Source organism: Triticum dicoccoides, chromosome 5A, assembly GCF_002162155.2.
Source record: "Triticum dicoccoides isolate Atlit2015 ecotype Zavitan chromosome 5A, WEW_v2.0, whole genome shotgun sequence".
Taxonomy (NCBI): Eukaryota; Viridiplantae; Streptophyta; class Magnoliopsida; order Poales; family Poaceae; genus Triticum; species Triticum dicoccoides.
The window spans coordinates 539,412,809-539,436,157 of record NC_041388.1 but is presented as its reverse complement, the minus strand read 5'-3'; the positions used below and the strand labels follow the sequence as shown (position 1 = coordinate 539,436,157).

The 23,349-nt window shown below is 46.9% G+C and overlaps 1 protein-coding gene across 1 annotated transcript; it reads right to left on the bottom strand.

The window, feature by feature from the left end:
• Positions 1-1,363: 1,363 nt before the first annotated feature.
• On the bottom strand, positions 1,364-5,305 carry LOC119302616 (O-acyltransferase WSD1-like). Its single transcript, XM_037579654.1, has 7 exons — positions 4,734-5,305; positions 4,030-4,638; positions 3,765-3,831; positions 3,485-3,558; positions 2,796-3,011; positions 2,549-2,686; positions 1,364-1,759 (listed from the first exon to the last, which is right to left on the bottom strand). Exons 1-7 carry the CDS (start codon positions 4,989-4,991, stop codon positions 1,592-1,594), a joined length of 1,530 nt encoding a protein of 509 aa, XP_037435551.1. The 5' UTR covers positions 4,992-5,305; the 3' UTR covers positions 1,364-1,591.
• Between the last annotated feature and the right edge of the window lie 18,044 nt (positions 5,306-23,349).

Below are 23,349 nucleotides of genomic sequence, written 5' to 3'. Positions count from 1 at the left end.
ATTAACTTAATGTTGGTTTATACATTATATGTAGTCTGCACGCTGCCGTGGTGTACCACAAGATATGAGGATGGCCATTTACGTGCATACACTGTTGGATGAAGCTGAAGGAGGAGTATGTGTGGAGTGACATGATCCGTTGATTAAAAACTTGTTGGACATCCATGATCTAGTCGAATTTGAGACATTGTTGTACTAGACTTAATTTACATGCTATGTATGGATGATTTGTGCTATTTTCTATCTGAACTTTATGAATATCGGCCGGTTCGCATGAATTTCGTCCGGTTTGCTTAAATATGGGTTGAAATGTATGCGGTTACGGTTGGACGGATACAGGAGGAAAGTTGTGGGTTGCCGTTGAAGATGCCCTTAGTAACGTGATTTGTTGGTAACTGTACGTCCGGTAAAATCGCTAATTACTACTCTTGTTCCTAACCAATCGTTCAGTTAAGCGCATGGGATGAGACTTGCCTGCGCCCCGCGCGTGCGCCCATCCGTGCTCCCGCGTACGTGGCTTGATTTGATTGGAACAAAATAAGGCCCGGGCCCACCCCATTAAAATCAGAGGGGTGGTTAGATTAGGAAGGAAAAAGGAAAAAAACAGCCGTAGGATGAAGTGGGAGCATGGATGGGAGCATGAGGAGGGAGCAGGCTAGCCGGATCCAAGCGCATGACCTAGCTGGATCCAAGCCTGTAGAGCGGCATGCGTAGATGGTCGTGGCGTTGGTGCGGATGTCGACGTCCCCGGACGTCGAGGAGGACCGACTCGGGAAGCAAGCTCAGATCGTCGAGGTGGATAGGTCGGTCGAGGTCGTCGGCATCCTCCTCCTCGTCTTTGGAGGCATCGTCATCGTCATCCTCCTCCTCCGTGGTGTTCTCGATGTCGTCGTCCTCGTCGATGATGAGCGACGAGAGATCGATTTGACTGTCTTCATTCTCCATAGGCGGCGGCGACCGGCGAGTCCTCGCATTCGAGACTGAGAAGGATGAATTTTTTTTTTGAGGAACGAGAGGGGAATGAAATAGGCCTCGGTTCTGTGATGGGCCGTGAAACTCCGAACAAGGCTTGGGGCCCAAGAAAGTTTAAAGTGTTGATCGCATCAACTTTCTCTTTCTTTTGTAAAAAATAATCAATTTTTCTCCTTCTCATATCTATGTTATTTATTTTCTCTCCGAAAAATCTATATTTTTTTGGGGGAAAATCTATATTGTTTACCGAAAACTCTACTCCCTCCATCCCATACGGATGTATATGGGATGGAGTTAGTATGTTTTCTTAGTTGAAAAAAAACTATGGTGTGATCAGAGAATGGGGGTTGGTCAAAATTCATTCTGGCATTAAAACAAAAAAAATCCAAAGTTAAACAAACAAAATCAAGATATAAGATGAGTATAATATTATCCCTGTTGGTGCATCATTATCCTATATATTACTATACTTAGTACATTTGACTTGTAACCTTAGTTTGGTGCATGTTCTGGTTCTTAATTACTATGTTGCAACTCGTGATACACACAACAAATACATAGGAGCATATTGCTGTCGTCATACAATTTTAAGAAGCACACTAATATAACTGCATATTGATTATTCTTGCTTGACGGACGTTGAAAGTCTTGAAGCCCCATCCTTAATGTGCCCAAAAGACTCAACAAAGTCATCCATAAGTTGAATATAATCTGGAATTATTTCCTCGTCGACCGACAAACTTACCATAATAGTGCTATTGTAACTCTGACATTGCACAAGCAGAGCCTGCAAAACAAGTCTTTTTGATTAAATACAAAATTGGGTGAGAAAATGATTATAATTTTATAGGTTTACTTCTGTTCATGTTATTTTTCATGATGAAGTTTTACATGTGTAGTTACAAAAAAATTGAACCTAGCTTGGTTGGTAGGATGTGCTCGTGTAATGAAGTTTTACATGTAGTGTTACTACAAAGAACTGAGGTTAGCTTGTTGGTAGGGTGTGCTCGTGTATTCCCACTGAAGGTCAAGGCATATCCTTAATTAGGCGGCCATTTACTGACAGAATATCAAGATAGATGTAACTTAAAATGCCTCTACCTATTGTTGGCCCTGGGTTCAAGTTCACACATAGCAAAAAAAAAAAGGAAGATGAAATGCATCTATGAAAATACTACCTACCATTATTATTTCATAAACACTATTGGCGAGAGGCATCAGATTACAACTCTCCTTGTTTTGAGTACTCTTTAACTCAAATTTGTTCCTTGCAATTATATATATTGTAGTTACTCCCATGTGCATGAGGCACTATATGACGAAGTGGTAAATTAAGCATGCACATGTGGTTTTTTGATGTTTTGGATCATATTCTTTCCTTTTTGCTCCAATAACCTAGAGTACATAACTTAGCAGAGTTGTTTTGATAATTCAGAAAGAATTAGAGTGGTTTTGTGATCAAGTGGTGCATGAGGACTAGTGTCCGCGCATTTTACCCGATAGATGATTAGGTTGAAAAAGGGTACAAAGGTGGATTAAGGTTGAAGGTTTTGATGCAAGATCATGAGTGACTTACTTGCGGAGCTCCATAAACACTAGGCGCAATGAAGACAACAGGGTGCCCATAAAACTCTATTTGTTCACTTGGTCCAACCAGGTTTGAGAACGCAAGAGTTGTATTTGCAAACATACGACCAAAGATAAAAGCACCAGCCTGCTTGGATTATCAGTGTTAGTTTGTTAAACAAGGTGTTGCTTAAGTATGTGAAAGTTAATTGTAGAAGGAGAACAAAATAAACAAGTACACAGTGGCAGCAATATACCTTCAGACCAAACACTTTGAGAAACGATTCGCCCATCTTACACGTGAAGATAACTTCAAGCGAGCTCTTTTTCCTATCCACGGTCTTCTTTGCCTTGCGGACATATGCAAGTGGATCATCGTGCATCGCCAAATGAAATGGAAGGAGGATATAGCCTAGTTGATTTCCCCAGTCCACATCGTTGCTCTTACCAGAGTCGATCATATCAACATATGTCTGTACACAGTTATAAGAAAACATTAGGCCTTAATGGCATGCTACAATTGGTAATGAAATTATGTAAACCTCTGTCTGGAAATAAATTATGTCCCAACAAATGTGTAATCAAACTGACCACTTCAATATTGACTGGTACTCCCTCCGTCCGGAAAATCTTGTGTTAACTTTTTTTCTTAAATGGATGTATCTAGCATAGCACTAATTTGGTGCTAGATACAGTCATTTGAGGGACAAACTTTTTCGGACGGAGGGAGTAATCTACATTGAAATTATTTAGGTTGGTTGGGTGAACTCATTAGGTTGTCAAGAAACATATTCATACATACAATGATTTCTATTATTTTAATAAACATGTATATTTGTATGAAAAGTAAAGATATGTATTCTGGCGATAGATATATGAATAAATTTTAAAACTAATGGCATCCACTTCAAAAAAAATTTGTACACATTTTCATGAAGAAGCTTACTTGTAGGCTAGTGGTTGGTCTTGTATCGACAAGGAGGATAGACCGCAGACATATTTTGCTGGTGTTATTGGCACCTATCATAAATTTAAGGTAAGTTCACAGGCGTGTATAGTTCAAAGATAAGTACTCTTCATCCCGATATATTTGTCGCGGAAATGAATATATTTAGAACTAAAAACATGTCCAGATAAATTCATGTATGTGACAAGTAATTTATGACGGAGGGGTCCAGCAGGAGAAGTTATAACATACTTTTGTTTTGTTGCCAAACATCACTTACCAGATTTGCGAAAAAAATATCTTGATAGAGCAGCAGAAGTCGCTCCGACTAGCACGTCATTGACAGTCTCCGGAAACAAAAGAGAAATACAGATACACATTAATGACTCTTCACGTGGGCTGCACGTAGTACCTAGATCGAAGGGTTAACTTGTATGACCATTTTTACCTGGCTCCAAGGATGCAGATGAATACACAGAGAATCACATCACAGATGAGGATTCTACAAGAGTGGCATGATCGAAATGGTAGCTAGATATACTTACGCAGTTCATGGCATTCTTGATGAACTTGACGTCCTCCAAAGGAAGGCTCCGGTGCACGAAGCGCCGGCGGGAGCTGGACGCGGCGCCGTGGTCCACGTACTTGAACGGCGTGTGCGGGTCTCTCAGGAACGCAATGGTCGCGGCGAAGAGGGTGACGTCCACCATGGTGTTCCACGCGAGCACAAGATACGACCAGGCCCACGCGAGGAACGCCAGGACACCCCCCTTGGACCGTGGCCGCGGCGCGTAGATGGCGCCCGTGCGCGCCGGCTGCTCCGGCATGGCCGGCAGGCGCGTCGGGTCGGCAGCGCTACGCGCGGACGCCAGGAGGAGCGCGATGAGCGTCGTGCCGTCGCCGAGGGAGTGGTGCACGCGGATGACGGCGGTGGAGGTGGCCTCGGAGGTCGGGAAGTCGAGGAAGTGAAACTCCCATAGCGGCCGGGAGCGGTCCATGGGGAGCGCGGGCAGCGAGGCCAGGTAGTCTTCCACGGCCCGGTCCGGGTCGGCCGCCACGGCGACAGGGTCCAGTGTCGGGATGATGGTGTGGTCGTCCACGTTCACCACCGTGCGCACCCACCGCGGGTTGCCACCATTGGCCTCGTCTGTCACCTGACACAAATGACCAAAACTAGTATCAGTATCACCTACCTTCGCCGATAGCGATATACGTAAGATTCTAGGTAGTACTAAGAGCGTATATATACCTGAATGCTGCAGAAGCGCGGGTATCGGGCGAGCTGGGCGGCGATACCGGCGCTGAAGACGGGGAGGTTTACGGGGCAGCCAAGGCCGAGGGTGACGACGATGTATATGGGTTCCATGAGCCTCGCAGTAGGGGTGACGGGCTCCCCATCCGCCGTGGGATCGTCCGCCGGTGCCTTTCTTGGCGTGCGTATCGGGAGCAGCGGGCTTGTCGGCAGAGCGGCCACAGAGTGGCTGCCATTGGTACCGCTATCGCCCATGGCCACTGAACTGGTGAGTGGTTTCAAGAATGGTGAGCTCGCTAGCTACTCGATCACTGCGCTTATGAAGTGATCAGCTCGATCTGTAGGTTTAATGGGTGAGGATTGCTAGCTAGCTGCATCACTGTGCGCAGTCACATGCTCTGGTTTTTACAGGATGGGCCGGGGCCGGGCTCAGTCGACAGGAGAAGAGACAGAGAAGCACTCCACCATTACTAGCGATCTGGCAGGCAGCAGGCGTATACAGCTAAGTTAACAAAAGTAACTCCGGTGTTCCCCGGAGGCACCATCCGTCCAGGTCGAGATAACAATAACATGGATCTAAGCGGCAGCCAGCAGGTGAAGCACAGGGTTTTAAACCTGGCGTCTTCCTGCCTGCTGCTGCAGGCTTCTGGAATCGACCATAAATCAGCAAGGCTTGTTTGGTTGCAGCAGTGAACAGTAGCTGCATTGTATACACATCTCAATTCAGCCTAATTCTGAAAAAACAGTCTCATATGCAATATCTGTAAGTTGCTTGGTTGCCTGCATATGGACTTCTTGCATTAGGGGATCAATTTTGACAGGTTATTTGGATGCATGCATTGTCTCGGCGTATACAACACGCTGTTTGGTTGCCCGCATGGGTATGATTAAGAGCTAGCACTTGCACTTAGCACACGGGGGTTAACAGCTAGCAGAGAAAAGGGAAAAAGAAATGCAGTATGCGTCGGACCATGGCGACTGCGGTGGATAGTGGCCGTAGCACCGTGTCCGACATGACGAGCATGGAGTCGTGGACGAGCGACCCCGTCGGCGGCACGACGAGCGACACCGTCGGCAAACTAGTTACGGTGCTCGTGCAAAAACAGTCGATAAAGGAGGAGAATGCAGTGCTCGCACCATGGTATCGTCAATGCAGTGGACGAGAGAGGAGGCCGAGATGATCGACGCTCGAAACGACTCCAGTGTAGTAGGGCGAGAAAGAGGAGGCCAAGATGATCGACCCCGTCGGCAGTGCGGCGAACTGCAGTGTGCACGGAGACAGACAACACAAGAAAGCAGTGCGCGCGTCATTGCAGCGTCAGTGCAGTAGGAGGACGATAGAGAGTAGGCCGAGATGAGCGACGATGAAAACGACTCTAGTGTAGTAGGATGTGGGCAAGGAGATCAAGGGGAAGGGCTTCGGCGTCGAGAGGGACGAATATGAGGGCTCTGAGCAGAGGACAGGGGAGCTCGATATGGCGGCGTCAGTAGTTCAAAGAGAGATGGAGCTACGATCGTCGAAACCAAAAATTTACAACACAAATGTTGTGAGGAACTGCGAATTAGGCTGCTGGTCAAAGGAAATTTCAAATGATTGATCGTGCGCGACGAATCTGACAAAATCCGACCAGAATAGCTCCAAACAGGAAGACAAAATTAAGAACTTACGGTCGACAAAATTACGAACCGATCACCTGAATGAAACCGTAGCATCGAGGTGCATCTTTTTCGTGTAGAGTTTACCTCGAATCGAAGCACCGTTGTCTAGATCAGAGGGAGGAGATTAAATAGGAGCTTAGCGGAGGTTGAAGAACCTCAGGTGATCACCTGGCATCCCTCCTCTAGTCTCCACTCTGCAAGGACCCGCTCGCTTGCGCTCGACTCGGCCTGGCTTGCAACAAACTGTGGAATTGAGTGTTTCCAGCGAGGCAGGCTGTGGGCTGCTTTAAAAAGCGTGCGATACAGACCCAACAATAAAACCAAACAACCAAACAGGTCTTTTCCTTCTCGCGCGGGCCTGATTAGGCTCGATGGGGACAACTAAACACGGCCCAATTGATCCAAGCACACAGGCATTTTGAACAGCCAACCTCCAATGAACCGAAGCTTCAGTAGCTCGCGCCGACGTTGCCGCGATGCGATATGCTCATCACCTCAAGGATGTGATGCAGCCTCATCAATCTATTGGTGGATACAACGTTGCTGCCGCAATATATACGAGCAGATGGGTTGAGACTTGAGAGAGCGTCACTGTCTAATACTGTCATGCGCTGACGGCAGTGATGATAACTGATGTTATGTCCCAAAATAAGTGTCGCTCGTGTACGTAGTGATCTATCTGTCTGGCTAATCCCTGTCCCGCAACGATAAAGGGAACTAACTAACTGGAAGAACACATGTGTACACATATGTTTGGACCGGTGGTCACTACAGTAATACAGAGTTGCATTGATTAGCCGAGTGTCAGTATTAGACACAGCTTGCATGGCGTGGCAAAAACTGCATCCCGACTTCGGTCGACATCGGATGCAGTTTCTGGAAGCATCGACAGCTAAGTGTGTACGTTCTCCGTCGTGTACTGATGGCCAGCAGTAGCAGTCAGAACCATGAACTGCACATGGTACTGATCCTTGTATTGTATTGTGAGTATCCGAGAATCCAGTACGTAGTAGTTATGGCGGTAGCAGTCAAATCTACTATGATCTGGACATCTAGTACGCCTCACGTAGCAACTCTCTTGGCTTTAGTTTCGTGCCACTTTTACTGCGAGACGCACGACGTCTGGCTTGGCATATAAGGACCTCCACTATGTAGGCTAAAAATAATGCCAAATACATTTTTGCTTCATTTCACATTGGTACCCTCCGTTGTCCAGCCGGTGACATAAAAAAGATTTTGGGAACCGGAGCAAGTAGCTGCTCCGGTGCCAAATCCACAAAACAGTAAACAATTAGCTCCCTGGCTCACCGAAGGAAGTGAAGCATACCAAAAACACTCACGTAAAGCAAGTAGTTGATGGCTGGTTGAGTATTTTATTGGCCTCTTGGGTCCTGCTTTTTTCAAGGCTGCGAACACACATTGTGAGACCGGTACCAGATAATGTTTTCAGGGCATCGCTGCCCAGCCAGCTATATTTTAATAGACTAGGAATCAACTACATAGTGGAAGGCCTAAGAGCAACTCCAATCTCCAATGGGGCGACCTAAAGGACACTGATTTTGTCTGGGTTTTTTTCGTTTTAGTTGCCCGTCCGCCTGTCCTTATTCATTTTTTCGTTTGGTTCGGTCGGTGCACCCAACGAAAGCCAGACCCATTTTGTGCATATTCGCGTCGGCATTCAGTCAAACATCTGGTGGGCGAGCTCCCGCGCGACCTCACCCTGCACCCGCGAGCTCACCTCCGTCGCCTCGCCCGCGAGCTCCCATCCGCAGCTCGCCGGGCCCATCGCGCGCGCCCCACCCCCGCCCCGCAGCTTGCCGTACCCGCCCTGCAACTCGGTCACGCCCCCGCGAGGTCGCCTCCGCTGACGCCCGTGCTCCGGTCGCGCGCTCGCACCAGCACATGCATGCAAGCAGCCGCCCCCCACGTAGACATCACACGCAAAGCACGAGCAGTTTCATGCCAAGAGGCTCCGTGCACAACTTGATGCAAGCATCCAATGATTGTCTGACTAGCATCCGACGAGTATCTGACCTGCATCCGACGAGCTTCCAACCAACAGTCGTGCAGCCTCGCCCCGCGCCCCGCCCCGCAGCTCCCGCACCGCCGCGCCCGCGCCCTGTCGCATGCGCCTCACCGGCTTTGCAGCAGCTCTCGCCCCGGCCGCACACCGCACGCCACTCGCACTGCGTGCCCCTCCCCGCAGCTCCGGCCCCGTGCCACTCGTGCCCGAGCTCCGCCGGCAGCAGCTCGCCGGGGCTGCAGTAGCTCTCGCCCGGCAGCGCACCGCACGCCACCCCGCGTTGTACGCCAGTAGCCGCTCGCGCCTCGCCCACGCCCCGGCGAGGTCGTCGAGAGCATGGGGTAGTGCGTGTTCTCGCTGTGGAGGTGCGCCGCCTGCGCGGCGAGGTCGCCGAGAGCATCCGCTTTGCCCGGCCTTGCCCCGGCTCCGGTGCTTCTCCGGCGCTGCCCCCTTGCTCCCTGCTAGCTCGCGACGGAGGCCGAAGCGGCCAGTGGCGGGGCACTGTGGGGTGGATGGGAGAAAGAGAAAAAAGAGGAGAGAGACGGGGTGGGATGGGTGGGTGGCTGACAGATGGGCCAGTGCTCGCATACAGCGGGCGGAGGCGGACGAGGAGGTCACAGAAAGCGTTCGCTTTGTGTCCACCGCGGACCCAAATATATCTTAAATTTAGGATGAAAATGGGTCTGAGCGGACACGAAACGGACAGCGGACGGACGCTGTGTCCATTTAAATCACTCCGTTGCGCCAACTTTTGTGTCTGGATGACCCAAACAGAGAAAATGGATCACCCCATTAGAGTTGCTCTAAAGAAATAAAAGTGGCTGAACTACCGTGTGTCGATCCTCGAGACAAAGAGCACTAGCTAGCTATACTTCCTCTGGCCGGCTCTAATTGATATCATATAACCGGTTAGAGAATTAAAAACCTGGGTTTACTTCTTTAATTAGATTATAGCCGAACCCCGATAATCGTTAGAGAAGGATAATTTATCCTTCATCATTTATCTTTAGTCTATATTTATTTTATCGCTCGGCGGCAGAGTAAAAGATCTCTACTCGTCTCTCGGCCTCCTCTGCCTCTCCTCCTCCCTCATCCCCGCTGCAGGCACCCCCTTCCCATGCCACTCCTTGCCGCCCACCTCCTCCCAATGATTGGACCTTCTTGTCGTCGCACCGCGCCGCCGATCCGCGACGCGGATCCACGCCACAACAAGAGGCTTGCGTCCTCAAGCGGCGCCTCCTCCTCAAACCGCCGTCGTCGCCTCGCCGGCTTCCCTAAACTCCCTGCGCCGTGACAGCCACAGAGGAAGTACCTTGGCGTCCGGCAGTGGGCGTAGGGGACATGGGGGACGGAGATCACGGACCGCGACACCTACAAGCGCCATCGGCTCGGATCCTTCTACACGGTCGAACTCACCGCCCTCGAGTACGTCTGGTGGCATGACCGGCTGCACGGTGTGACGGCGCACCTCAACTTCTCGTTTGGGACGGCGCCCATCGAGCTCGTCCCGCCACCGCCGGGGGTGGTGAGGGTGGCGGTGGCTAGCGAGGTGAGGGAAAGCATTGTGAGCGGATGCCGCCGACGAGGAGTACATGGCAGACCTCCGCCGCCAATACTCTGAGCTCATGGAGGCAGAGCGGGAGGACTTCGCGATGTGCACGGTCGGCGGGGAGGTCATCGCCGTCTTCGATGACGAGGCGCACGGCGGAGACAACAACATAGAGGACTTCGATGTTGAAGAATGGCGGCACCTCTTCCCCGACTGTGGCGACGACGGCACAGGCCGGACCTGATGGCCGGTTGGATGACGTGGGCGGATCGGATCGCCCTCTACAAGGGTGACGAGGAAGATTAGTTTAGTTTAATTTTCTATTTAGTTTTAAGTTTAAGACCATTTAAAAACTAGACTATGTTTCGGCGCATGATTATGTGTTGAATTTTGGTTGTTTAAATCAACTTTAGGTTGAACTTATGAAACTTTAATTTTTACTCCGTTAAAATTATAATTTCAGCTAGGTCCAGTCAAAAGTTAGTGAAATAAAATTTCTCCACTAAGTTTTGCTGCGACGGATCCTCTATTTTAGAAGGGATCGGTTAGAGTTACCTTAAGAGCATCTCCAGCCATTCGCCCCCCTAGGACGTCGAAAAAGAGCCGCGTGGGGGCGAGCTGGCGCTAGATCGGCGCATGGGGGCGACTTTGTTCCCAGTCGCCGGCTCACAGGTCGCCCCGGGTTCAGCGATATTCCGTACAAATATATGCAAACTCGATGATTTTGGCACGAACTCGGCAAAACATCATTGAAATTTGTACAAAAAATATGAAAACATGAAAACTACGCCTAAACTACGACAAACTACGCCTAGCCGCCGCCGTCGCCGTCGTCTACATGCCCAGAAGCCTGTAGAAGCGGGTGTAGTCACCGCCGTCGCCGTCGTTGTCGTCGTCGTCATCATGTGCCTCGCCTGTGCCGCCACCGTCCCTACTGTAGCCCTAGCCAGGGTCGCCGACGCGTGGTGGGGCGCTGGACGGCCCAGCCTCGTCCTTCCCATCGCTATCGAGGACGATGACGCCGCAATCCTTGCGCCCGCAGCGTCGACCCTGGAGCTTCGCGTACGCCCGGCACTGGCGGAGCACCTACTCCCGAACGTAGTCCTCCTTCACCCACTTGAGAGCGGACATGTCGTCGGCCGCCACCATCTCGATGTGCTCCGGCTTCACCGGGAGCAGCCCCGGCTCGGGCTTCGGCCGGACCAGGCGGAGGGAGCCGCGCGGGAAGGGCCGGGCACCCTCGTTGATGATGAGGGCGCCGCTGCGGGTGCGGCGCCCGAGCGGCGTCTCCTTTGGCTTGGGCCTGACGGGGCGGAGCAACGGCGAGCCGGAGCCCGACGACGAGGACGACCCCGGCTCCATCCGCTGCGGGTGCGGCGCCCGAGCGGCGTCTCCTTCGGCTTGGGCCCAACGGGGCGGAGCAACGGCGAGCCGGAGCCCGACGACGAGGACGACCCCGGCTCCATCCGCTGCGGCGTCCAGGAGCTACCCCGGCGGCGAGAGAAGGGCGGCCGCGGCGGGTACACGAGGCGCGGCACGTTGCCGGTCTCGATGTGGTCGAGGACGACCTCGAGGGTGCGGCCTGGCATGCCCCACCACTCGTGTCGCCCGTCGGCGTTGAGGCGGCCGCGGGGGATGACGCCGCTGGTGGAGGCGATCTGCTCCTCGCGGCGGCGTTGGAAGTACATGGTCCAGAGGGTGTGGCTGTCGGCGGCGTAGCGCGGCTCGTTTCGCCGCTCCTCCGTCAGGAACGCGCGGATGCGGGCAATCTCGGCCCGCCGCGCCGCCCCTTCGGGTACCGGTGGCACCGGGACGCCATCGGCGCTCAGCCTCCACGCCCCCGACACTCGCATGTCCGGGGGCGCCGGGTACTCGGCCTCGTAGAGCAGGCGCGCCTCCGGCTCCTGGAGGTGGCGGCGGCCGAAGCCACTTGCCGTCGCCTGGGAATCTCTCGGCCATTTTTTTTCGTCGGCGGGAAGAGGGGAGAGTGTTGCTTTCTGCGTCAGAGAGGGGGTAAATGAGAGTTGTGGCCGGCGGGGAGGTCGCCTTTTATAGCCGCAGCTGGGCTCATGGGCGGCGGCGACGGGTTGCATGTCGGGCGACACGTGGCAGGAGAGGGTGGGACGCGCGTCGCGGCTCTTCCACTGGCGCCGCTCGTGAGGCATCAATGGAGGCTGACCGGCGCGGCAGCCTTCGCATTGATTCCCCCGGGAACCGTGTCGACGAGGGCGACGAAGCGGCGTCTCCCTGACTCGGCGGGCCCATCCTCTTTCGCGCCAAAAACGTTCACCCGGGCGTCCCAGGCGCCTCCCAGCACGCCGGGTTAGGCCTGAATCCGCTGACGCCAGTTTCGGCCCGACGAAAAACGACCTTCTGCGGAGGCGACTGGACCGATTTTTGGACGCCGACGCTGAAAAATCATCTAGAAAGGATCTGTTGAGGCACGGCTGGAGATGCTCTAAAGAAATATAGTATAAGATTATTTAGATATCCACCGGCCAAAACGCGTCGCGGCCATCACCCGGGCCCCGGCGCCCACCCTGGCTCCCCACCCATCTGATCTGATCTGATCTTGCCGGCGAACACGTCGTGTGACAGTACGACCGCAGCCCAGATCCGGAGCTTTGATGACGCTGCCGCGTCCTCTCTGCTGCCGCCCAACTACCCCATTCATGGCGCCGCTGGCAGCCTGGCGATGGATTAACCATGATGCAGTCGGTGGTGTCTGTGGCCATCCACTCGTGTCTCTGTGCCTACGTGTTCCGTTCAGGTATTCCTGCATTTCCAAGCAAGGCCAAGGCTGTCCAATAAAATCGATCCACCGGGTTGCCGGAGAGAGCACGTGGGTGCTCTCGGCGGAATCAACTCGTCTACGAGCGAGCGACGTACGCTCGGACCTAGGCAAACAGTTAGTACCAGAGGTAGCTAGGGTGTCCGCCCGTGATCTTCGAAAGCAAGCAGAAGCACAAGGTAATGCCGTCGGTGAATTTAGGGGACAAGCAAATCGCGGCGGTGGTGGGGTGGCCACGGTGTTCCCCTCTCTCTAAAATAATAACCGTTGTTCACGACTGCAACAATTCCCGTAATCTGACCTTAATTTTGCATTATTTCGTAAAAATGGTCTTCCATTCGCCGCAGGTTTATGAGGAGATGTCCCTCCCGTAGAATTTTGGTGGAATTGTAACCGTCTCAAACGTCCACGCGCGGCCGGCATGCTCCTCACCGGAACCTCGTCGGAACGCCACCACGCCGCGGCTGCTCTCGCCGCTCCTCTCGGGCGGTCACCACGCGCCTGCATCGTCGCCCGCCAGTGGCCATCACCTATGTCACTCAATGGAAGGCCCTAAGCCATTTAGCTAGTTTTTTTTAATAAAAGTAGATTTAAGGGGAAAAGTTTACATAACCGACAAAAATTGCTCCTGGACAACCTCCCCTCCAAGCTACGGAAAACAAAATAAAACTATTTTTACAGGAAGATTTTGAAGAAAACTGTTGGGGTTTCTCTAAGGAGAACTCTGTCATGCAAAAGGATGTGATACAACACACCTTGTCAAAAAGAACTTCACGAAGGAGGCATGGAAGGCAATCGAAGACATTACACCACGGTCACACCCATGTCAGGCATATACACACATCAAATCAATAATGAGATGCTACAAGAGCCTATATTTAGAAAAGAAAAGAGAAAAGAGATGCTACAGAAGCCTGAAGATGGAATAGGGCCATGAAAATTCGCAGGGGCACACGTGTTGGCTCGCCCCTGCTTGATCCTTCATTCGCGTTGTGATTCTTGCACTCATTTTCTCGAGTATGCCTAAAAACAACATGTGAACTATGTACGTTGCCCATTCACAGCAGCAAGCAGGCCAAGTTCTGGCACTGTCATTGCAATGGCTTTCTCTCTCGTTTGATTATCAATACAGTGATTTTTTGGAGATTCATATGATGTAATTCTTTTGCGGTGTGTTTGTTGGGATCCGATGAACTTTGAGTTTATGATTAGATATATCTCTTTTTATTCATAAAAGTTATTTAAGTTTATTTGATCTTTTATATACATGATTGCTTATAGCCTCGTATTTCTTCTTCGATATTTGGGTTTTGTTTGGCCAACTTGATCTATTTATCTTGCAATGGGAAGAGGTGCTTTGTAGTGGGTTCGATCTTACGGTGCTTGATCCCAGTGACAGAAGGGGAACCAACACGTATATATCATTGCTACTAAGGATAAAACGATGGGGGTCTATTTCTACATAAATAGATCTTGTCTACATCATGTCATCGTTCTTATTGCATTACTCCGTTTCTCCATTAACTTAATACACTAGATGCATGCTGGATAGAGGTCGATGTGTGGAGTAATAGTAGTAGATGCAGGCAGGAGTCGGTCTACTAATCTTGGACGTGATGCCTATATAATGATCATTGCGTGGATATCGTCATAATTATTTGAAGTTCTATCAATTGCCCAATAGTAATTCGTTTACCCACCATTTGCTATTTTTGTCGAGAGAAGCCACTAGTGAAACCTACGGCCCCCGGGTCTCTTTCTCATATTATTTGCCTTTGCGGTCTATTTTATTTGACTTTTATTTTCAGATCTATTAAACCCAAAATACAAAAATACCTTGCTGCAATTTATTTTATTTGGCGTTCGATCTCACGTCCGTTTGCCAATTTCTGGCGCCGCTACCCGAAAGGGATTGACAACCCCTTCATACGTCGAGTTGCGAGTATTTGTTATTTGTGTGCAGGTGTTGTTTACGTACTGTTGCTTGGTTCTCCTACTGGTTCGATAACCTTGGTCTCATCACTAAGGGGAATACCTACCGTTGTTGTGCTGCATCATCCCTTCCTATTTGGGAAAATACCGACGTAGTTCTAGCAGACATCAAAAGAAATTTCTGGCGCCGTTGCCGGGGAGACATCATTAACATCTACCAGGTTCCTAATCACAAATCTCATCTCCTTATAATTTACATTATTTGCTATTTTCCTCTCGTTTTCCTCTCCCCCACTTCATAAAAATTTGCTGTTTTATTCGCCCTTTTTTTTGTTCGCCGTTTTCTCGTCAGATCTCATGTTTGCTTGTGTTGCCATGTGTCTTCTATTTTCCTGCATCTTTTCTTGCTAAAAATCAATTGATATGGATTCTCATCCACTTGCTAATATTTTTAAGACATCCGATTATGATGAACTCATTGCTAGTGAACTGAGTTCACTAGATTATCTTTATGAAGTTTTGCTTGAGATTCATGAATCTGAAAATTGTGATGAAGTGTTAAAAGAAGGAATTTATAAAGTGATTCATGATAGCTCCTTAGATGAAAAGCATGATTGCAATGATGTTTATCATAAATTCTATTAATGTCAATTGTGCTAATAATATGCAAAATCCCAAGCTTGGGGATACTAATTTTGCTATGTCCGCTACTTATTGCAATGATCATGATTGGGGTGATTCTTCTTACAATCTTGAAAATTTATTTAAGCCTCATGATGAATATGTTTGCAATAATATTAAAAGTGGGCTTGGAGAGGTCATGACATTATTTGATGATAATCCCACTATTTTGGAAAAGTGTCAACTTTGCATACATGTGGATCATGTAGAGAATATTCTATGTGATAGATATATTGTTGAATTTGATTATGATCCTAGATGTAACTATTATGAGAGAGGAAAATGTGGTTGTAGAAATTTTTCATGTTACTAAATCACCTCTCGTTATGTTGAGATTGCTATTGTTTCTTACTTCTTCCTTGCATATGCTAGTTTTTTGTTTGCTTTGATAATTTATTTGCTTATAAAATCCCTATGCATAGGAAGTATGTTAGACTTAAATGTGTTTTTCACATGTTACATGATGCTCTCTTCGTTTTTCAATTACTATCTTTCGTGTGAGCATCAATAAAATAGTATGCCTAGCTAGGGCCATAAAACGATAGCGCTTGTTGAGAGGCAACCAAATGAATACAATTTATTTTTGCTTTTTCTTTCTGTTCTTGAGTGTTAGCACAATTATGCTACTGCTATGTTTGTGTTTTTTGTGTTTTAATTAGTGTTTGTGTCAAGTAAAGCCTTTAGGATCTTCTTGGGTGATAGTTGTTTGATCTTGCTAAAAACAGAAACTTTCACGCTCACGAAAACAATTCTTTCTAACCAGAGAGCGATAAAATACAAATTATTTTTGCAGAAGATTAATATACAAATTTCTCATGTTTTCCTAATTTTTCAGAATTTTTGAAGTTACAGAAGTATTCAAAATATCCAGATTTCTACAGACTGTTCTGCTTTTGACAGATTCTGTTTTCTTTGCGTTGTGTGCTTGTTTTGATGATTATATGGTTTTCTTTGAAGAGTTTTTGCCATAGAAACGTTGGAATACCATATATATAATGCAAGAATAAAATATGAATTGGTTTGCAATAGCACTTATAGTGGTGGTTTGGTTTCTTATACTAACGGATCTCACGAAGGTTTTGTTGAGTTTTGTGTGATTGAAGTTTTCAAGTGTTGGGTTATCTTACGATGGATGAAGGAATAAGGAGTAAGAAGAGCCTAAGCTTGGGGATGCCCATGGCACCCTAAGCTATTGTCCAAAGAGAAGCAAGCAACTAAGCTTGGGGATGCCCCGAGTGGCATCCCCTCTTTCTTCTAACGACCATCGGTATTTTATTCAAAGCTATATTTTTATTCGTCACATACTATTTGTTTTTCTTGGAGCATCTTTTATGATATGAGTCTTTGCTTGTTTTGATTTGTGTTTTTAGTCTTGATCCTTTGCTGGACACACCTATTTGAGAGAGCCAAAATTATGCCATGACTTGTTAGAATTGCTCTCTATGCTTCACTTAAATTTTTATGAGCTATGGATTTGCTCTAGTGCTTCACTTATATCTTTTTGAGCACGGTGTGCTTTAGTATTTTTGAAGAAATGCTCTCTTGATTCACTTAGATTTGTTTGAGAGTTAGTAAAATTTTCAAGAATTTCTCTCTTGCTTCACTTAAATTAATTTGAGAGAAAGAAATATTATGCTCATGATCTTCACTTATATTTGTTTGAGCTTATCAAAAGAAACACATGAAAATTAGTCCCAAAGTGATAGATATCCAAGAAGGATATAATAAAAACTTTCATGAAGATCATTGGATAAAATAAACTTGATTCCTTTTAATAGTTTTGAGATATGATGATGTGATATGTGAGTCATGTTGATGAGTAATTATGCTTTAGTAAGAATATTGGTGTTAAGGTTTGTGATTCCCTATGCAAGCACGAAAGTCAATAGTCATGCAATGAAATTACATCCTACTTTTGGTGCATTATTCGGTGTTAATTATGCTTAATGCTCGCTTATGAGATTATTCGTTTCTTGGTTGATTGCTTCCCAATCTTTTGCTAGCCTTCATTTTGCACTAAGTATGATCACTACTTATGCATCCGAAATCCTTTAAACCAGTTTTGCCACATGAGTCCACTATACCTACCTATATGCGGTATTCTTTTGCCATTCTAAGCAAATTTGTATGTGCCATATCTAATATTCAAAATAAATTTCTCTTTTGTGTGCTCGTACCGCTCGCGAGGCGGTGAGGGGTGGCTAATATTTTCCATGCTAGATGTGTTATTCTCACGATGAGTGTTTATTCACTTGTCATTGCACAAGAGTAAGGCAAAGGTATTAGGGATGCCCAGTCCTGAAATGAAAATGAATTTACTTTATGTTGTCAAATAATATATTCCTTGGAAAGTGTTGGTATGGAAGGCACCCGTGGATACGGTTAGCCATGGAAAGTGAAAGTATGGTGGAAAAAGGAATAAACTTCATTTTCTGTTTGGGAACCGCCTATGATATATCTAGCATGGAAAGTGTTGGGAACTCGAAGTCGTTTTCGTTGGTGGGAAAAGTATGCCTCTAAAAATATTTTTATTTATCAATTTTCGCTTTGAGCTCTGGCACCTCTACAATCCCTACTTCCCTCTGCGAAGGGCCTTTCTTTTACTTTATGCAAATTTTATTTTGAGTCTCCATCTTCTCTTATAAAGCACCAACTAGGGGGCACTATGATCGTACTTGAGCATTGGGTGTAGCTAATATGCGAGTGTGTTTAATGAATGGATCAATGATTGAGTATGATAGGCTAGGGATAACTTATTTTAGCATTGATATTTTGAAAGACATGGTTGCTTGTTGTTATGCTTGAGTATATAAATTATCATGTCAAAACTAGACTATTGCTTTGAATAATATAAAAGTCCAAATGTCCATGCTATAAAGAAAAGAATATGAGATGGCATGTTAGGCAGCATTCCACATCAAAAATTCTGTTTTTATCATTTACCTACTCAAGGACGAGAAGGAATTAAGCTTGGGGATACTGATACGTGATACGTCTCCAATGTATCTATAATTTTTGATTGTTCCATGCTATTATATTATCTGTTTTGGATGTTTAATGGGCTATAATATGCACTTTTATATTATTTTTGGTACTAACCTATTAACCGAAGGCCCAGTGCAAATTGTTGCTTTTTGCCTATTTCAGTGTTCCGCAGAAAAGGAATATCAAACGGAATCCAAACGGAACGAAACCTTCGTGAGGATCTTTCTTGGAACAAATGCAACCCAGGAGACTTGGAGTACAAGTCTGGAAGTCCGCAAAGCTTCCATGAGGTAGGGGGCGCGCCCAGGGGGGTAGGCGTGCCCCCCACCCTCATGGGCCCCACGGAGCTCCACCGACCTACTTCTTTCACCTATATATACTCTTATACCCCGAAAACATCCAAGGGAGCCACGAAACCACTTTTCCACCACTGCAACCTTTTGTACCCGTGAGATCCCATCTGGGGACCTTTTTCGGCGATCTACCGGAGGAGGATTCGGTCATGGAGGGCTTCTACATCAACACCATAACCTCTCCGATGATGTGTGAGTAGTTTACCACAAACCTTCAGGTCCATAGTTATTAGCTAGATGGCTTATTCTCTCTCTTTTGTTCTCAATACAAAGTTCTCCTTGATGTTCTTAGAGATCTATTCGATGTAATACTTTTTGCGATGTGTTTGCCGAGATCCGATGAATTGTGGGTTTATGAATTTGATTATCTATGAATATTATTTGGTTCTTCTCTGAATTCTTATATGCATGATTTAATATCTTTGCAAGTCTCTTCGAATTATCAGTTTAGTTTGGCCTACTAGATTGATCTTTCTTGCAATGGGAGAAGTGCTTAGCTTTGGGTTCAATCTTGCAGTGTCCTTTCCCAGCGACAGCAGGGGCAGCAAGGCATGTATTGTATTGTTGCCATTGAGGATAAAAAGATGGGGTTTATATCATATTGCTTGAGTTTATCCCTCTACATCATGTCATCTTGCCTAATGCGTTACTCTGTTCTTATGAACTTAATACTCTAGATGCATGCTGGATAGCGGTCGATGTGTGGAGTAATAGTAGTAGATGCAGAATCATTTCGGTCTACTTGACATGGACGTGATGCCTATATTCATGATCATTGCCTTAGATATCATCATAACTATGCGCTTTTCTATCAATTGCTCGACAGTAATTTGTTCACCCACCATAATACTTGTTATCATGAGAGAAGCCACTAGTGAAACCTATGGCCCCGGGTCTACTTTACATCTTATAAGTTTCCAATCTATAATTCTAGTTTACTATTTTGCAATATTTATTTTCCAATCTATAAAACAAAAATACCAAAAATGTTTATCTTATTACCTTTATCAGATCTCACTTTCGTAAGTGGTCGTGAAGGGATTGACAACCCTTTATCGCGTTGGTTGCGAGGTTCTTAATTGTTTGTGCAGGTACTAGGCAACTTGCGTGTAGTCTCCTACTGGATTGATACCTTGGTTCTAAAAAACTAAGGGAAATACTTACGCTACTTTGCTGCATCACCCTTTCCTCTTCAAGGAAAAACCAACGCATGCTCAAGAGGTAGCAATACGTCTCCAACGTATCTATAATTTTTGATTGTTCCGTGTTGTTATATTATCACTCTTGGATGTTTTATAATCATTTTATAGTCATTTTATATCATTTTTTGGTACTAACCTATTGACATAGTGCCAAGTGCCAGTTGTTGTTTTTTGCATGTTTTTTACATCGCAGGTAATCAATATCAAAGGGAGTCCAAAGGCAGCGAAACTTTTTGTGGAATTGTTTTGGACCAAAAGACATCCAATGGGCGGGAGAAGCGCGTGGGGGGTGTTCCGAGGGGAGCACAATCCACCAGGGCGCGCCCTGGTGGGTTCTGCCCACCTCGGGTGCCCCCTGGACCGCCTCTTTGCTCTATAAATACCCCAATATTTCAGAAACCCTAAGGGAGTCGACGAAAATCAATTCCAGCTGCCGCAGAGTCCAGAACCACTAGATCCAATCTAGACACCATCACGGAAGGGTTCACCACTTTCATTGGTGCCTCTCTGATGATGCGTGAGTAGTTCTTTGTAGACCTTCGGGTTCGTAGTTAGTACCTAGATGGCTTCCTCTGTCTCGTTTGATTCTCAATGCAATGGTCTCTTAGAGATCCATATGGTGTAATTCTTTTGCGGTGTGTTTTTTGGGATCTGATGAACTTTGAGTTTATGATCAGATCTATCTCTTTTTATCTATGAAAGTTATTTGAGTTTCTTTGGTCTCTTATATGCATGATTGCTTATAGCCTCGTATTTCTTCTCCGATATTTGGGTTTTGTTTGGCCAACTTGATCTATTTATCTTGCAATGGGAAGAGGTGCTTTGTAGTGGGTTCGATCTTACGGTGCTTGATCCCAGTGACAGAAGGGGAACCAACACGTATATATCGTTGCTACTAAGGATAAAATGATGGGGTCTATTTCTACATAAATAGATCTTGTCTACATCATGTCATCATTATTATTGCATTACTCCGTTTCTCCATGAACTTAATACACTAGATGGATGCTGAATAGTGGTCGATGTGTGGAGTAATAGTAGTAGATGCAGGCAGGAGTCGGTCTACTAATCTTGGACGTGATGCCTATATAATGATCATTGCGTGGATATTGTCATAATTATTTGAAGTTCTATCAATTGCCCAATAGTAATTCGTTTACCCACCGTTTGCTATTTTTCTCGAGAGAAGCCACTAGTGAAACCTACGGCCCCCGGGTCTCTTTCTCATATTATTTGCCTTTGCAATCTATTTTATTTGCATTTTATTTCCAGATCTATTAAACCCAAAAATACAAAAATACCTTGCTGCAATTTATTTTGTTTGGCGTTTGATCTATCAATATTTACAACTCTCTCACATCCGTTTGCCAATTTGTGGCGCCGCTACCCGAAAGGGAGTGACAACCCCTTTAATACGTCGGGCTGCGAGTATTTGTTATTTGTGTGCAGGTGATGTTTATGTAGTGTTGCTTGGTTCTCCTACTAGTTCGAAGACCTTGGTCTCATCACTGAGGGAAATACCTACCGTTGCTATGCTGCATCATCCCTTCCTCCTTGGGGAAATACCGACGTAGTTCTAGCAGACATCGGGGAGGGGGCAAACCAGCCCACTAACGGGATGTGCACCCCCTAACCCTTTCCCACGTAACTATAAGGGGTGGGGGCACTCCCCTAGGGCAGCCACCCCCTTTGCCTTGGGGGCCAAGGCTCCTAGGGGGAGGCACACCAAAACCCATCTTGGGTTTTCCCCTGGTGGCCGCCGGCCCCCCTAGGGAAACCTAGGGTGCCCCCTCCTCCTCCCTTCCTCCTATTTATAGAGGGGTAAAGGGAGGGCAGCCGGACCCATCGGCGTTGCCCTCCCTCTCCCTCGTAGCCACCGTCTTCTCTGTAGTGCTTAACGAAGCTCTGCCGAGATTTCTCCACCACCACCGCCACCATGCCATCGTGCGGCCGGAGGATTCGAGATACTACTTCACCATCGCTCACTGGATCGAGGAGGTGAAGGCATCATCAAGCCGTACATGTGTTGAACGCGGAGGTTCCATCCGTTCGGCACTTGGATCGGGAGTTCGTGGGACGAATCGTCATTGCATCACGAAGACGTTCGATTACATCAACCGCGTTTCTTAACACTTCTGCTTAGCGATCTACAAGGGTATGTAGATGCAATCTCTCCTCTCGTAGATGGTCATCTCCTAGATTGATCTTGGTGAGCATAGGAAAATTTTGTTTCCCATGCAACGTTCCCCAGTAGTGGCATCATGATCTAGGTCTATGCGTAGATGACATCACGAGTAGAACACAAAGGAGTTTGTGGGCGTTGATATTCAGATTGTTTACTTCCTTGGTATTTTCTTGATTCAGCGGTATTGTGGGAGAAGTGGCCCGGACCAACTTTACATGTCCACGTACATGAGACTGGTTCCATCGATAGACATGTAACTTTGTTGCATAAAGATGGCTGGCGGGTGTCTGTCTCTCCCACCTTAGTTTAATTGGATTCGACAAAGGTGGTCCTTGTAGAACGTTAAATAGCAACTTGCATATCACCATTGTGGCTTTACGTAGGTAAGAATTGTTCTTGCTAGATACCCATAGCAGCCACGTAAAACATGCAACAACAATTAGAGGGTGTCTAACTTGTTTTTGCAGGGTATGTTGTGATATGATATGGCCAAAGACATGATGAGATATATTTGATGTATGAAATGATCATGTTTTGTAATAGCTTATCACGACTTGCATGTCAATGAATACATCAACCGACACGAGCCATAGGGTTGTCTTTAATTATTGTATGACCTGTGTGTCAATCATTATGCGCTATGTAATGCTTTACTTTATCGCTAAGCGGTAGCAATATTAGTAGAAGCATGGTTGGCGTGAAAACCCCGAAGGCGACATGATGATGGAGATCATGGTGTTATGCTGGTGACGATGGAGATCATGCCGGTGCTTTGGAGATGGAGATCAAAAGCACAAGTTGATGGCCATATCATGTCACTTATGATTTGCATGTGATGTTAATCCTTTTATGCATCTTATTTTGCTTAGGACACGATGGTAGCATTATAATATGATCCCTGATACGTCTCCAACGTATCTATAATTTTTTTATTGTTCCATTCTATTATATTATCTATTTTGGATGTTTTATATGCATTATATGCTATTTTATATTATTTCTGGGACTAACTTATTAACCTAGAGCCTAGTGCCAGTTTCTATTTTTTTTCTTGTTTTTGAGCGTCGCAAAAAAGGAATACCAAACGGAGTCCAAATGGAAGAAAACCTTCGCGATGTTTTTTCTTGGACCAGAAGACCTGCTGAACTTGGACTCCAAGTCAGAAGACCTTGGAGTAGATGACAAGCCACAGGGGCGCGCCCTAGGGGGTGGGCACGCCCCCCAGCCTTGTGGCCTACTCCAACACCCCCTAA

What these genes read in the sequence shown, in the direction of transcription:
- LOC119302616 (XM_037579654.1), bottom strand. Translation starts at nt 4,991, where the DNA reads ATGGGCGATAGCGGTACCAATGGCAGCCACTCTGTGGCCGCTCTGCCG. An exon ending in CGCGCTTCTGCAGCATTCAG is followed by an intron (nt 4,639 to 4,733) that starts GTATATATACGC and finishes CATTTGTGTCAG; the next exon opens with GTGACAGACGAGGCCAATGG. An exon ending in GTGTTTATGGAGCTCCGCAA is followed by an intron (nt 1,760 to 2,548) that starts GTAAGTCACTCA and finishes CTTGTTTTGCAG; the next exon opens with GCTCTGCTTGTGCAATGTCA.